Raw genomic sequence first — 17,539 nt, 5'->3', positions numbered from 1 at the left:
GACTATATTGGGAGAGGTCAGAGTGGAAGGGGCTAACCCCTACTGAGATGACATCTTGGACGAGGTAGTGGCGATTGTAGCAGAGGTGGTGGGTCATCTGAAGTGGTTTGGGCCATTTCTGTTCGTCTAATCCCTGCTAGAAAAGATAAAAAGATAACTAGATATTATTATATGGTGAAAAGAAAGTGAAAACTGTTCATCAAAGATAAAGTTTCAAGTAGTAAGGGAGACAACTACAGCAATATCTTTAATGTTTATTAATAAAGAAAATAGTTTTAGATACAGAATATCCAGTAAAAAATAACAGAATTTGTTTTTTTAAAATAACGATTAAAAAAAATAAATAAAATAACACAATGAACTATATAATTATAAACAAAAAAAAAAATCATTATTAGTATTATTATTCATTCTAGATATTACTAGATATGAAGGAAATCTGTTGACAACCTGAAGTCTTTTGGCAGACAAATATGTGAACAGCATATATTTATGTGTATATCTATATACATACAAAGTGTGTGTATACACATGCACCACAAACACACAAATATAATCATACTCACCGATACTTCCTATGTCACCAACAACTTTTGCATTGTCTCACAATTTCTACATTGACATACAGCATATCTTGTGTATATACACACTTTAAGTTACATTATATAACTGGAAAATTTGCACGTTGTAAATTTTCCTGTGTGTACATACATGTATAAGAATAAGCATACATTTAAGTACACACAAGTACTTGATACTTATATATGTATATATTTTCTTACATCTTAACAGATCTGCATGTGTAGACACACATACACTCTTACACAAACATGGACAGTGTTCTAGTATGGCTGCAGTTCAATGGTACAAATCAAAAATACGTACAACTGTACATATATATATATATTCATTTGTTTGTTTTTACACCTGTCTTTCCATGCTAGCATGAATTAGACAAATATATATATATATAGAAATATATATATATATATATATATTACTGAGGCAATCTATACATAAACACATTTTCTTTTTTTGGAATTAAATTAACTATTACAGCCTTAATATTATTTTTATTGATCATTTATATTAGAATTCAAATTTGTGCACTGTTTACAGTGTGGGCCTAATCAATGTTTTTCAGAATCTATCAGAATATTCTTTATTAGCTAGAAACAACACTCTAAAAATGGACAGTTTTCATTTTTATGTGTTACGCACGAAACTGGCATATCAAAAATTACTGAAGGACTTTCAGCTTAAAAAATAACATACACACACACAGATATATACACAACTTCACACATAACGATATGTTTGCATGCACAGCCATGCATGGCTACCTAGTTGATGCAGTCAAGATTCCACTGAGAGCCTTGCTTCTGGACTGGAGACAATTTGTATTGGTGAGAAGTTTCTAAAACAAAACCAGAACTCACATATACATACATAAAAACCACATCCACACACACACACAAACATACATCAGCAGAGAAGTACAAACATGACACAAGGTCTAAGAGATTTGCACCCAGTACTTACCAAATTTTTGTAAGTGGTATGCACAAAACCGTTGACCCTTGAGTCACTTTTGTAACTTTTCTATTAATTGAAAATATATTCATGTATTGAGTTCTATATTTTCCTGTTTGTTCCACCAACCTTATATACAGACATAAAGCAACAACAGCTGGACAAACCAGCAGGGCGATTGCTTTAAGTTAGAAAAGAGCAGAAAGTAGATCTTCAGGTCTTCAGATTTAACAAATGCTCCCTGCTCATTACCGTTTCCGCACTGCAAAAGACAATGAAGAAAGATAAAGAGGAAACAGGAGGCACATGCATGTGTGTATGTATGGCTGGACAAGTGGGAGGGTTAAAAAAAGAGGTTTACCGGATTTATACATTGAGACTGTCTGAAGCTCATATCACAATGAATCAAGGTAGGAGAGGAGAAAGAAAGAAAGAGAGAGAGTGAGAGAGGTGTTCTGTAGCCATAGTATCGATGTACTTTTGGCAGCCAACAGCAACACAACTTATCATTGTAGTCCATCTGTGTCCCACCCCACTGCCTCCAATCGATGGTTGTCCAGTCACTTGTAGTGGGCGACAAACATCAGCTTTGACTGGAGTCATTCACAATGTCACTTTCTGAGTCTGATGACCCTTCTTCATCCGATGCTATTTGTTTCTCTTCTAGTTTCTTCTTGATGGCATGGAGCCTCTTTAATAGGGACTGGTAGTCAAATGAGCCTCGTTTGTCACCGAAAGGATCCTGCGAAAGTAAACAGAAGAGAAACCAAATCTTAAGACATTGGTTACACACTTTATCTCCGACAGCTATCATTGCCACCACTACCACCACCACAAATCAAGGAAACCCCTATACCAGGCATAACCAGCCTTCTTTTCAAGAATCAGGTCACATGAGACATGGCTCATCAACAAGTGGGCAACACTACTAAAAATAATTCAAGGTGATGTTTTGTTAGCATGCCATTCAGTAAGTCCTGCAGACTGTAGTTTATCCATGATAACCGCTCTACATGGTCACCTGACTTGCTAAAAATAGCAGCCAAAGCTTCCTCAAATTACTTCCTATAAGTTTAGAAAAGGACATGTTGGTTAACCCTTTAACGTCTGGATTACTATCTCAAATGTATTGCTTATTTAATCACATCGTTTTGAATTAATCACACATTATATCATAACTTTGAGATTTCAATAATGTAGTTGTTCATTTTCACAAAGATATTGTAGAGTAGGTGTGAGAAGCTAGATCTGGCCAATTTAAACATAAAACAAGTAGAATATTTTGGTTGGATACGACCAGCTTAAATGCGATAGGGTTAAAGAGATTCTGGGATTGTCACAGCTTGAACATCTTTGATCAAAGATCTGCTTAAGCCAGGATTCACTTGAGGTTAAATATAACCAAAGCAACAAAGCACAAGTGAGGTAATGAAAAAGTGTCTATTGTGACAGTAGGATGTGTTAGAAATGTCAACTAAATCACTCTTAACTCTTTAGTGTTCAGATTATTCTATCAAACATAATGCTTATTGATTCACATTGATTTGAATTAAGCATGCATTATCTCATATCTTCAAGATCTTGATGGTGTAAGTACTTAATGTAGAATAACATTGTAGTGTAGGTGTGAGAGCCTGGATCTGGTCAGTTTGAACATAAAACAGATTAAACATTTTGGCTGGATATGGCCGGTTTAAATACTAAAGGGTTAAATCATATCCTGCAGTGAAGTATAAGGGAACCCATATTCTGTAATGCTTGATTAGCTTACTTCACACTATTGTAATGTTTCAACAGAACTTAACACAACACCATCAAGGTTACTGTTGGTGTAATTGACCAATGTATCTGTACTTAAATAGCACTGCTTCCTTTATGCTCTGCATTATTTTAACGTCCATTATTTTAATTGTCATCATGAACCTAGACTGGCTGGTGTTGCAGTAAAGACAGGAGACAGCACGAGCTGCAGGTTGGTGTCAGTAAAAACAGCAGTACTTACCAGCATTGTCTGCCCCTGCTTCAGGAGGTTGGCTTTACATACAGATTCATAATAATCATAATACGTGGGGAAGGATTTTTCCATCACTTCTCTGAAGACAAGAAAGTAAATCATGAATTAGTTGAGGTAAAAAAAATAGCAGTTAGCGAATAGTCACTTAATGAATATCGCCCAAATTAGAACCCATCTGTCCTCAATACAAACCAAACTAAGTTGTTGATGTCTCATATCAAGCCCCTGCTGGTCAAGGTGGACATGTATCTGCACAAGATTTTTGTTGAAAACTGGATTGGTACCATGAAAAAAAGGAACTGGTACATTCTGTGATGTGGCTGGTGTTAGGAAGGGCATCCAGTTGTAGAAACCATGCCAAGCAGACATTGGAGCTTGGCACCGTCCTCTGGCTTGTCTACTCATGCCAAACTATTTGATCCATGCCAGCATGGAAGAAAAGACATTGGATAATGGTGATGATGACTGGCAGCCAACTTATGCATGCAAGTCTTCCCTCTCTACATCACCAATGCTGTCCAAGAAAAAGGCTGCCACTTTAGATCTGACACAGCGTGGCACCAGTGTTGTCACTATACCAAATGATGGAACAGATACAGCAAGCCTTTCATCCAACACTATAATCGTTCTGCCAAGATTCGAAACAAAAACAGTGTGGGAATTATATCCAATGCTGTCATGATTCTGCCAACATACTGTTTTGGTATCTTGTACTTCTTTATGTGAGTTTTTTTTTAATACTGACATCTTTAATCCCCCTAAATTATGTGGCTGCACGACTGTGGTGACCAGCATCCTGAGACATCACTTCATTTCTCTCCGTGTATTTTTCTATCTAACATGGTCTTTCCCTGTCTTGGCATACAAGGCTCTTTTTCAACCACTATTTACACCACCACTACCAGTTGTCTCTGCTGTATTGACCAATGTCATTAACAAGCAAACAGTTCTATCTTCCATGTAGGTTAACATTATATAAGTCTAATATTTACCTTATAATCAAATTTAGTCAGTGCTAATATATTACTACCATACTGACTATCTAAGGTTTCTGTCGGTCAATGTTGATCATGCATATAGACATACATGTGCAGGTCAGGGTAAGAGTTTTTGAGAAAGACTAGCAGTAGTCTATGCATACAAATCTCATCTCTCCCTACCACCCATATTTATCCAAAGGAAAGGTTGCTGACTTTAAGCCAATACAATTTGGCACCAGTGTCGTTGATGGCATTGCTGTCAGAATGCTAAGAGCTGGGACAAATACCACAAGACACCATCATTACCAAACTTTTTAACAGTTCCATTAATTCATTGACCAAGATTGGTACTTTCTTTTTATTGATCCCTAAAATATCAAAGGTAAAGCTAACCTTGATGGATGAGGGCTAGTGACCTATTGGTTAAGGTGTTGCATTCACTATTGTAAGATTGTAGTTTCAATTCCTGCACTAGGCAGTGCATTGTGTTCTTGACCAAAACACTATACTTCATGTTGCCCCAGTCCACTTAGCTGTAAAAAAGTCCCAGCAACAGTTGGGAAGTTAAACCTGTGATGGACTGGCATCCTATTTAGGAGGGAGTATTGTAGTTTGAGTTACTTATACCACATGGAAACCTGGATAAATTCCATGAGAGATCCTAACCTTGGTGCAGAGAATCAGAACAAATATGAGGCATTCTAACCAACACTCATGACTCTGGTAATGTTCTGCTTTCCATATTGACAGCAGCTGCAATTAAAGATAACAAGTGCAAGAGAAATGACTACTCTACTATGGACATATGTTGTGAATGGACAATGAGTGCTACATTACAAAAAGCTGTTTAATAGGAAAGATAAAGGAACATGTAAAGTAGGATCTCATGATGCTGGGTTTCACAAATGAGATGACAAAAGAATGAAACAGGTCATGTCATGCTGCATAGCAGAGGCATGTAAGCCACCACAGCATAAAAAACATTGATGATGATAATTAGAGTTGTAAATGAAATCACTACAACCGAAAATCAAAACTTGTCATACATAGAACTTGACTCCTTAATATAGGCACAAAGCCTGAAATTTTGGTGGAGGGGGTTAGTCAATATCACTGATCCTAGTACCTAATCGGTACTATATATCATCAATTCTAAGAAGATGAAAGATAAAGTTGACTAGAACAGGATTTGAACTCAGAACAAATACTACAAAGCATTTTTTCTGATGCTCTGATGATTCTACCAACCCACTCCCAAAAATAATAATCATAATGATGATGATTTTTCTACATAGGCACAAGCCCAGTCAGTTATATCAACCCCAGTACTTGACTGGTATTATATTTTATTTATTGACCCTGGAAAGACAAAAGCAGCCATCCTCAGTAGGATTTGAACTCAGGACGTAAAGGGCAAAAAGCATTTTGACTGATACTTTATCAATATATAATAGATGTAGGAGTGGCTGTGTGGTAAGTAGTTTACTTACGAACCACATAGTTCCGGGTTCAGTCCCACTGCGTGGCACCTTGGGCAAGTGTCTTCTACTATTGCCTCAGGCCGACCAAAGCCTTGTGAGTGGATTTGGAAGACAGAAACTGAAAGAATCCCGTTGTATATGTGTGTGTGTGTATATATATATGTGCATGTGTGTATATGTTTCTCCCCCCAACATCGCTTGACAACTGATGCTGGTGTGTTTACATCCCCGTAACTTAGCGGTTTGGCAAAAGAGATCGATAGAATAAGTACTAGGCCTACAAAGAATAAGTCCTGGGGTCGATTTGCTCAACAAAAGGTGGCGCTCCAGCATGGCCACAGTCAAATGACTGAAACAAGTAAAAGAGTAATAGAGCTCTTCCTTTCAGCTACTACTGTTAATGATGATGATGATAATACACCATACACACACTGTCAAAGAAGTGTTTGGGAAAATAAACAATAATAATGATAACAACAACAACAATACCGAAGTGCTTGTGGACAGGTACATCGTTCTTCCAACATATCACAAACTGCAACCCGTAGAGACTCGTGCCGTATCACATCATTATATCGTTTAGCATCACCGACGTTACGCTCCTGTTTTACAGAAAAATAGAAACAATTCACTGGAAGTGTATCGTCTCTAAAACCTAAAGATATGGAGAAATAACATGATTAGAAGTCACAGTGCTACACCAGACAAACAGAGTAACACAAATATTAAACAACAAAACAGGATTCGGTTTGTTGTTCATATCAGGGTCAAATGAGAGGGGCTGGACATAGCCTTAATGAGAGGAGCTAGGTACAGGTTTAAGAAGAGGGGTTAGGCACAGCCTTTCTGAAAAGAACTAGGCATGGCCGTAAAGAGAAGGGTTAGATACAGCTTTAATGTGAAAAGCTAAGCACAACCTAATGAAAGATACACTGTAACAGAAAGATTAGGCAACTCTTAAGAGATTAACAAAAGTTTATTAAAACAAACAGTATGAACAAAAACTATGGTTCTAAAGAAAGATATTAAATGTCTGGTGAGGTAGGATACAGGCCACTCACCAAAATTAGAGGAAGGTGTCATGCCCAATGACTGGCATAGTGTGTGTGTGTTGGCACTCTGTCGCTTCTGATGTCGAGGGTTCCAGTTGATCCGATCAACAAAACAGCCGGCTCGTGAAATTAACATGCAAGTGGCTGAGCACTCCACAGACACGTGTACTCTTAATGTAGTTCTCGGAGATATTCAGCGTGACACAGTGTGACAAAGCTGGCTCTTTGAATTACAGGCACAACAGAAACAGGAAGTAAGAGTGAGAGAAAGTTGTGGTGAAAGAGTACAGCAGGGTTCGCCACCATCCCCTGCCGGAGCTTCGTGGAGCTTTAAGTGTTTTCGCTCAATAAACACTCACAACGCCCGGTCTGGGAATCGAAACCACGATCCTATGACCGCGAGTCCGCTGCCCCAACCACTGGGCCATTGCGCCTCCACTGACTGGCATAGTAAACTGCTACAAAGGTAAAGGAAACACATTGGGGAGAGGAAATTATAGAGGCATCACATTATTGAACTAAGCAATGAAGGTTGGAAAGAGTCATAGTACATTGGATCAGAAACAGAATTAGCCTTTTTAAACCAAAGTTTATCTTTATTCACATTAGCAGACCCTGTGGAAATTCCATGGCCTATTTTTGTGGTACATTATCTGCCATAAACATTTTCCCTGTCAGTAATAATATTTTGTGACATGATGAATTTCTGGTGCTCACTTACAAGAAATACAATGCTTTAGTAAATAAGTATAATATAGTTTGATAATAACTGAAATAACATTTGAGCAGTAATATTTATGATATACTTTATTGATAGGAAAGAGGTTTTTATCTGACACTACCTTTAGCACTATTCTTTTTTTATACAGTATGTGTTAAAATACATATATTATAAAATATTGGAATTTTAATTACAAAATGAATTATATGCATGTACCTTCAAAAATGAGTGGAATAAATGTTCATTTATTGTTAAAAAAAGATAAGAGTTAGTGACAGAAAAGGCATCAAGCTGTAAAAGCACTGACCCAATAATGTACTTGTCTAACCCATGCTAGCATGGAAAAATGGACATAAAAATTCATGTAAAAAGTAAATAAGATGGAAATTTTTTTGTCTTTAATTTCCTTGGGTGATATGTAAAAGGCACCTGTGCAAATGACACGTAACAGACACTCAGTACACGCTGTAAAGTGGTTGCCATCAGGAAGAGCATCCAGTTGTAGAAACCAAGCCAGATGATTGGCGCCTTTGGCAACTCTATGGCTGACCAGCTCTGGTCAAACTGTCTAATCCATGCCAGCATGGAAAACAGACGTTAGATGATGATGATGATGAAAGCAGCAGAGAGATAGTTAAGAAGTAACATAAAGTGCATTAAAGAATATATTTCAAAGTTATCTTCCGTGAAAAGGTTTAGAGCTGAAATGTTCCAGGTGTTTTGAGAGAAGAATTATAGCAAGGTATCATTTACACACATTCATACGTACCTGCTCAAAACCTGGCTCATTATGATATGGTTTGTCATTCATTAAAGACTGGATGGATATCAGAATGCTGGAAAGAGACTGGGCAGGACTCCAGGATGGACCGCTCCAGGTCCTATAAAGAAGCAGAAATGGCAGGGTACAATTTTAATTTATTATATAAAAAGAGTAAAGGATAATGGTTGGGAGTGGGGAGGGAGAAACTCTTCTGTGGAATTACACAACTTACAAAATAAGAGTTTTCATCTATAAAAATATCAATCTGAAATAGTGAGACATGAGGTAAGACCCATGTGGTTTAGTAGTTAATGCTTTTCCATTTTAGTATAATAAAACTGCTTTAATTCAACCATAATGATAAAAAATATTATAGCTTTAAGAAGATCCCTAAAAGTAGCTGGATACTGGGGCAGAGTTGAAAAAGCAGGAATCTAACTGGAGAAAAGCAAAAAAGAAAGAAAAAACAGCCCAGAATTGAGAACAGTGGAGGAAAGTCATTGATGGCCAATGCTCCAAAGAGAGTAAAGGGCTCAAGTGAAGTTGAAGTAAGTTTAGAATGATAATCTTCCAATTTTGCTCATAGCAGGATGAGTTCAATGATGCAGGTTAATAAAATCTATCAAACTGTACTTCCTCATAGTATCTGTTCATAGTTAGATGAACTGATTCAGTAAAATAATGAGTGCATTGGCAAAGGACAAAGCAAATAATAGGTGTTAGGATACAAAGTACGGACATTAGTTGTGACATTCCAGTTTGATCAAAAAATGTTTAGTGACAGAATACTATGCACAAGTCTGCTGGCAGCTCTTCCTACAGGTCTGCAGAGAGTGTATTTATCATAATTATTTTATTGACATGAGATATGAGGTAAAGGAAGTTAGTGAAATCTGTTTGGTGTTGCAAGTACTCAAAAAATAAAAAGTTTTACTTACCCTATGATACTTAAACACACCTTACCACTTCTGTAAAGGTTAGGGTTAAAACGGACTCGACCATCACCAGTAGTCATTAGTTTTACTCGTGGAGGTCTGATGGGGTAATCTGGGGGACACCGAATTAGAAAGTAGAAGAAACCTCCTTCATAAGGCGTATCAAAAGGTCCAGTAATTAATGCATGAATCTGTGGAAGCAAGCAGAAACAGAGAATGGTAAGAACAATGTAGAACTAATTTTACAAAGAAATGGTAGTGCAGTGAAAGTTGCTCTTTTGATTGAGCCAAGAGAACCGTATTTCCATTGATTTTTTCATATTACTATATGTTGGTTATAATTCTTGACTTAACTCTTTCGTTATCAACCCAGTTGAAACTGGCTCTGAGTATAAATGTCTTGTTTACAAAAGTTTTGAATTAAAATCGTCCACCAAACCTTAGTCACAATTAATGTTCCTAACACTAGCTTAATGATAACTAAGTTATTTTACTAAATTCTTTGTTATATTTAAAGTAACTGAAAGAAACACAGAACATCTCAAAATAAATACAGTAACGAAAGGGTTAAGCATGTTTTTCAGTGATCGGATGGAATTTGAACTTGAGCTAAAACAGATATTACAAAGCATAGTGTCTGACTCTCTAACAATTCTATGCAATTCACTGCTCTGGACAGATACGTTTTTTTAAAAGACTCAGATAGGCAAAACTGACCTCAACTGGATATGGACTCAAGAGTGCAGAGAGGTGGAACAATTGCTGCACATCTCTTGACAAATGGAAACCCACAACAAAAGCTATGTGATATGAAGGAGTAGCTAAGTGACACTTACTTCTGTAATATCTTCTTTGTCTGGAACTATACACATTCCTGGAGGTGGTTCATTATATATTGTCATAATATCTCTGCAAAGATAAAATACATTAAATCCATTATTATTATTATATGAAATTGCACAAATATTAATTTTTCATTGATTATGATCAAGGGTTTTATTTTCTTTGATGCAGAAGAGTTCTAAAATTGACAATTGAGCCCAGTATTTTACTGGTTAAGTTGACCCATGGCTAGGAATGAAACCTTTGGCAGCTCGTTAATCTATTTCTGAACCATAAGGACCCATAGGGAAAGTATTTTCTTTAGGATTTCCCTCGTGTTTAGCAGAAGAAACAATAAAGAAACAGTACAAATATTAAATTACTTATTGTTTACATTTGACAGTTCACATTTCTGAGCCCAGTCAGCCTAGCTGAGAAATAATTACCCCCAGCTAATCAGGTTCTTCAGTCAAAACATACTGAAACAGACATATGTATTAACTTGCATATGTATTAATTTGTGTGGAGGCACAATGGCGCAGTGGTTAGGGCAGCGGACTTACGGTCATAGGATTGCGGTTTCGATTCTCAGACTGGGCGTTGTGAGTGTTTATTGAGCGAAAACACCTAAAGCTCCACAAGGCTCCGGCAGGGGATGGTGGCGAACCCTGCTGTACTCTTTCACCACAACTTTCTCTCACTCTTACTTCCTGTTTCTGTTGTGCCTGTAATTCAAAGGGCCAGCCTTGTCACACTGTGTCACGCTGAATATCCCCGAGAACTACGTTAAGGGTACACGTGTCTGTGGAGTGCTCAGCCACTTGCACGTTAATTTCAAGAGCAGGCTGTTCCGTTGATCGGATCAATTGGAACCTTCAACGTCGTAAGCGACGGAGTGCCAACAACAACATGTATTAACTTGCATACTGAAACAGACATGTATTAACTTGCAAAACTATAACTGTGGAAGACAATGTGACCCCACTGTCACCATTGAGGACAGTTAAAGGTGAAGAAGTTAAATTTGTTACTGTACGATGGACTAAAACTACAGCTTTCAATACTGGGAAAGTGTAGGGAACGCCATCGAATTAACAGTGCAGAAATAATGATTAGTTGTACAATGTTGGGAGTGAACTCTGGGTAGACTTGGTATGGCTGGATGGAATATTAATAGAAAGAGGTGATAGCTAAAGTGTGAAGAACAGATAAAGAGTAAAAGGTGAAGAGAGGACTTTGGCAAAAAAGAACGTGGATTTGGGAGAAGCAGTGGCAGTATTCCATGGCTGTGGCTATTAATGGTATTAATGGTTCTAAGACTTCAAACAGTAGAGCTGAAAAAGAATGAAACACAACAAAACCAGGATTGGGATGATAATGGTGGACTTCAATGAATTCAAAGAGGTTATTGTTGTTTAACCCCAGGTCAACTTTGCTGGAACAAACCTTTTCAAAGATATTAAAATCAAAAATGGATTGATGAATTTTGGCATTGGCAGAGATGGACTGTTGGGTCATGGGTTACTCAATGGTGACTTGAAAAAGAGGGAGATAAAGAGTCACTCAGAAGTGGTGGTACAATAGAGGTGAACTGATCATCTAAGGTAAAAAACGGAAACTAGAAGAAAAAGCATTTGTTTCATTGATATGAATGTTGATTTAAATGGTTTACTCCTGACCTTTGCAGGCAATCCAAGACTGGTTAGACCAATATGCTTAATGTACAGATTGAACATCTGAAGAAAAAAGAAATAGATGGAGAAGGGGATTCCAGAGTACTGAAAGTCTGAGGAACGGTAGGGGGACACAAGCAAAGTGGTGAATGTGGAGCCTGGGAGTTGAAACATTAATGGGTGATAAAAAGGAAGAGAGATGTTTGTTTGGTAGGCCTTGGGGAAAAGGTAAGCTGCTGATAAGTTTAAGAAAGTAGATGCTACTGACATAGCAACTGAAGACACAAAGAGGGGAAAGAGAGTATATTTGTGGGTCAGAGGTCAGAAGGTATTGGGGAATGCGTTTTCTTTTGTCAATAAGGTAATGGTCCAGCTGTCTAGGATGCGTGCGTGTAGTAGAAGTAGCAGCAGCAGTGTCTCAGATATGCAGTACAGGCTTGAAAGACACAGTGACAGTATTCTATGAGTAGCCAGTAATTAATTAGGGTTAAAGTATTCAAGGCCATGAAGTGAGAGATAGTTTTAGCTGTTATATATGTTGCCACTACACTCTCGGAGTGGTTGGCGTTAGGAGGGGCATCCAGCTGTAGAAACTCTGCCAAATCAGATTGGAGCTTGGTGTAGCCATCCGATTCACCAGTCCTCAGTCAAATCGTCCAACCCATGCTAGCATGGAAAGCGGACGTTAAACGACGACGACGATGATGATGATATATGTTGTGGTCACCAGGACAGATCAGACATTGTGGAAGTTTTAAGAGTTTTAAATGCAAGCTGTACAAGGCTAGAGAGGGTGATTTAGATAACACCTTTAAAAAGTGAGGTCAATAAAATGAAATGATACAAGTCAGAAATATATATTAACCTGCAAAATTTTAACTGTAGAAGATACTGCGACTCCACTGTCACCATTGGGAACAAAGGTGAAGAAATTAAATTGTTATTGTATAATGGACTAAAACTACAGCTTTCAACACTGGGAAAGTGTAGGGAATGCCATTGAATTCTTTACGTCATCTGCTGCAATTATCCCAACTTTTGGTTAACTATTGAAAAACCTCTGCATTTATTGGGTTAAAACATTCTTTATATACCAGCACCCTAGATTCTATAAACACTAATCATTCAATTTGACTGCTGTAATTCACAACCTGCTGCTGCAATTCTTTCTCTCCCTTTATTCAATGCAAACAATCACTGCACATTCTAACACCCACACATGTACATTATTAGCTAATCATTTTTCTTCCACAACAAAATTTTATCCATAATCCTTGACTTAATGGTGTCTCTCATGACTGTCACGACCACTCACGTTACTACTGACTTGCAGGGATTCAAATTAACTGACTTTAGAAAATTTTTCTAACTTGTATAATAAAAGGAGCTTTCATTGGTCAGAACTGATTTTTTAAATTTTAATACATTGTCAAAATATTTCCCTCCTCTTACACTCTCGTCTAAACAAATGGTTAAACAAGTCTATTATTGAGGTACTGGTTTACTGCTAGATGCTCTTCCTGTCATCAATCCTAACCTATTTTCCAACAAAGGGATCACTTATTCCACATGACTGCCAAGGCACAAAGCCAAGAGATGATTTATTGACAGAGCAAATGACAACAATGAAAGTGAGTACCTTTCCAAGACCATATTTTTAACAACAGACAAACTACATGTGTTTCAGTTAACTATCAAAGTAATTAGTTTCAATTAACTGTCAAACTAATTAGAAAATTTGCCTGCTTTAGTAAAGCAGCTATACCATTATTTACTTATGGCTATATTAAGCTGGTGCTTGAAACACAACTAAAAGACGACTGTATACATGTAATGATGAAATTTCAGTTGAAATGCAAACATTTTAATATGGTAAGTCTCATGTGGATTAATGTCTCTTGAGAAAAACAGAAACCTAGATTAATATTTTTTGGTCTTTTTGCTGGGTCTGGAAGAAAGAACAGTATATATTGCCTTTACAGTCCCTCTTAGACTAAGAAGCTGTCATTAATATTTTCTTTTTTAACCTTTGTAACTTAATACCAGTGAGATAAACATGAGCATGGCAAGAATTCCAAAAGACCAATGTTCTGGGAAGGGAGGAAAGATTGGAGCGTGGCTTTGTGGTGGTGGGGAATACAGAGTGATGAGTAGAGGGGAATGACTGGTTCAGGAATGCCTTGAGTGGAGGCAGAATGAGCTCAGGCAGTCCGAGGAGCAGAGGTCATTATAGTGGGAGAGAGAGAGAAGCAGGGCATCAGATGTAGATGATATGAACAAAGACTGTATTAGAAACTTTTTTTTACATTTCTTGCTTCAAATAACTCAGTGAAAGAATACATACCATTGCCTCCACACCAATTCACAGTAGCAGTGAATTAGCCCAAGAAAGAAGCAGTTGTTTGAATAGTTCATGCAAACTGATAAATTTGTAAAACCAACCTAAGCCTTTCTGGCATGAAAGAAAATCAGTATAAATTTTTTTTTTTTAAATAGAAAAACATAAATGTTGGTAATTCAGTAACTGTAGGTATATGAAAATAATGATTAAAAAGTCTGCATTTATAATGATTGTCCTTTTGTGGAAGGAGGAAGAGAGGTAATAAAAAATTACTTCCTTAAATAGACAACCACCAGTGATTTGAAATTTTTCAGCTATTAATACAGATCTAGAATAAAAGCGTATGTTATTGCGAGAGATAAAGCGACAGAGAAGCAGTGTGTCAAACGGATAAGATTTTTTTAATAGTGGCATTGCTTCAGCAGGTATGAGATGTAACTAATATCTCTCCGTACACCACTTATCTTATACCATCACATCAATGGAACCAATGTGCTTAAGAACGATACTACTATATAATACCAAAAACAATTCTGGTATTTAAAAGAAACCTCGTCCTGTCCCTGACCCGTCTCCATTTTAGCTCTCTACAATCTGTTACCAATTATTTCTCTACCTATCAGAATGTTGACATTAATCCCTTTGTAAATAGCACTGTGCATCTTTAATACACAGACAAAGGGTGAGGGCAAGAAATGACAGATCAGATAGAAAAACATTAAGGAAATAAGATATGGTTTTCGTGTCTGTCTCAAAGATTATTTAGCATAAGCTGAAGTGATTCTCATTTAAGTATGAAACCGGGTCAAGGAAATTGGTTAACAGACGGACGGCCTGACCACACGGCAACTGCTTGTCACACGTATACACACACAATTATTGATTGTAATAAATTAAATGATGACATATTCAATAATGAGAAGCATGGGATGGGAAGAGAGAGAGGAAGGGGAGGGGAGATAGAACCCCCCCCCCAGAAAAGAAAGGTGGTGAGAAGATGGAAGGAAGTCTTTGTAGCAAAACATGTAAACAAAATGAGGATTTAAAGCAGTGATGGCAGTAGTGGTGGTGTCGATGGTGGTCATAGTAGCTCACCTTTAAATATATTAATAATAAAAAAACCCATTTTTCACTTTCCACATCAATATGCTTGTTCAAACATATGTAACATATGCAGTCACTCAACTTGTTAGAAATAGCAGGGTCCAACCCTTTAAAACCAAATTTTACTGACTTGAAAAGGAGAAGAGGAAAGTTACATGGCATAGTAGATATTGTAGTCCCAGGTATGGCCTTAAAAAAGACCAGCTGGAGTATCTTTGGTCAGTGCAATCAGAATTGATGTGGGCTTGATGGACAACCAAACAGTTCAGTATAACACACACGCAAACATACAAACGCAGTATTTTCTCTTTATTTATTTCTTTACTTGTTTTGGTCATTAGACTGTGGCCATACTAGGGCACCACCTAGAAGGGTTTTAGTTGAGCAAATTGACCCTGGTACTTTTTCTTCTTTTTAAGTCTGGTACTTATTCTTATGGTCATTTTTGCTAAACTGCAAAGTTACAGGGGTGTTAACAAACCAACACCAGTTATCAGTCAGCTGCAGGTGGGGACAGAGGCACACACATACATATGATGGGCTTCCACACAGTTTCCATTTTCCAAATTCACAACGTATTAGTCAGCTGGGCCTATTGTAGAAGACACTTGCACGAGATGCCAAATTGTGGAATGAACCCAAGACCGCATGACTGCAAAAGCAAGCTTCTTAACCAAACAATGTCTGTAAACATCTCATTTCTAAAGCAAGTTAGAGGACAAAAAACAAAGCTGATTTGGCAAGATTTAAATTCGGAACATAAAAAGACATAAATAATCTAATAAAATCAATAAGTAGAAGTGAAATGCACAGAAGAAATCAATTTCAATTATATATGGTTTATATGATAATGTGAATTACTTTAATTGCTTTATTAAATATTTAGGGCTACACAACACCATCATCATCATTTTTATGTCTGTTTTCCATGCTGGCAGGATGGTTCAACAGGATTCAAATGAGTCAGAGGGCCACACCTCAATCTTGGCATGGTTTCCATGACTGAATGCCCTTTCCAACACCAACCACTTTACTGAGTGTACTGGCTGCATCTATCATAACACCAGCACTATTAGGGTTGCCTTGCCATCAACAAGGCTAATGAGCTCTCTCATGCCATCAACAAGGCTAATGAGCTCTCTCAAGCCATCAATTGTCATTGCTCAAATTGCTTACTAATGTCATACAAAGTCTGCTGGATGCTTTTTGTGTCAGTTGCACAGTTGAGGTCACCTTGCAGCTTGTAAAGCAAAAGAATGCCACCCCTTGATGGAAGGGATAAATTTATTGTGAGAAGCTGGTATGGAGAGAGTCACAGTGGAGTTAGTGTTGGAGTGGGAGTAGAGGAAGAGTAATGATAATTGGGTAAGTTAAAGAGGTGGACCCAGAGATAGGGTAAACCAGTCTATCTACCATGACAGCAGGGGTGGACAGTTCGTCAAGATCTGAGGCATTTCTTATTGGAGTTACACAGGTTCATTGTTTAGTAAGGGTACAGACACTGTTAGGGAAGGACTAATAGGAGGGAAAATGAAAAGTAGTGTTGGGGTGAGGAGTAGAGAGAGAGGGTTAGAGAGTGATGAGACAATGGGGGAGAGTTGAGTAAGATAAGGGCAATTAAGTTATAGGAAGGAAATAAAAAGAAAGTGTCAATGGTAAGGGAGGTGAGGCCTAGAGGCAGTGCTAAACCATGTTATATGGGTGGGTACAGGAGTGTGGAGGAGAAATAAAATGATGTGGAGACAGAATGTATCCTTGGGAGCATGTAACGAAGGAATGCAAATAAAGGATACCAGAGATCAAGAATGTCGTTCAGTCCATTTTCTATTATCTATCTACACATTACGTACATATGCATTCCCCCTTCTGTTGTCTTCTTTTTTGTGCTTATTGCCTCATACACACATTTTTAAGTGGTACTTGTTTGGCAAGTAATTTGCTATGAAATCCTGTTGAAATTTAAACAAGTTGTCTATTCTGAAGTGAGGACGATGTGATTTGAGATTTGGCAGCTGTTTCAAACAGATCTCGACCACCACGAAGAGGCACATTCATGGTTGACGTAATTTATTATTTTTTTAAAATTTAAGCAAGACAAAAAAAAAAAAAAAAAAAAAAAA

At 37.4% G+C, this 17,539-nt stretch overlaps 1 protein-coding gene and 1 non-coding gene across 2 annotated transcripts in view; both read right to left on the bottom strand.

Moving 5' to 3' along the window:
* Window positions 1-241: 241 nt before the first annotated feature.
* LOC106869809 (ubiquitin-conjugating enzyme E2 Z) overlaps window positions 242-17,539 on the bottom strand; it is a 20,748-nt gene continuing 3,450 nt past the window's right edge. Inside the window, exons 2-7 of the mRNA XM_014915670.2 lie at window positions 10,316-10,388; window positions 9,483-9,670; window positions 8,551-8,662; window positions 6,498-6,610; window positions 3,536-3,626; window positions 242-2,275 (exon numbers count right to left, since the gene is read on the bottom strand). Of these exons, the coding sequence (XP_014771156.1) occupies window positions 2,117-2,275; window positions 3,536-3,626; window positions 6,498-6,610; window positions 8,551-8,662; window positions 9,483-9,670; window positions 10,316-10,388 (736 nt within the window). The 3' untranslated portion in view covers window positions 242-2,116. The remainder of the gene's footprint in view (window positions 2,276-3,535; window positions 3,627-6,497; window positions 6,611-8,550; window positions 8,663-9,482; window positions 9,671-10,315; window positions 10,389-17,539) is intronic.
* LOC128248197 (small nucleolar RNA SNORA79) lies at window positions 11,237-11,390 on the bottom strand. The gene has a single exon (XR_008264495.1). It is a non-coding gene; the product is annotated as a small nucleolar RNA SNORA79 (small nucleolar RNA).

Source organism: Octopus bimaculoides, chromosome 6 (genome assembly GCF_001194135.2).
Source record: "Octopus bimaculoides isolate UCB-OBI-ISO-001 chromosome 6, ASM119413v2, whole genome shotgun sequence".
Taxonomy (NCBI): Eukaryota; Metazoa; Mollusca; class Cephalopoda; order Octopoda; family Octopodidae; genus Octopus; species Octopus bimaculoides.
This window is presented reverse-complemented; position numbering and strand designations above follow the sequence as displayed.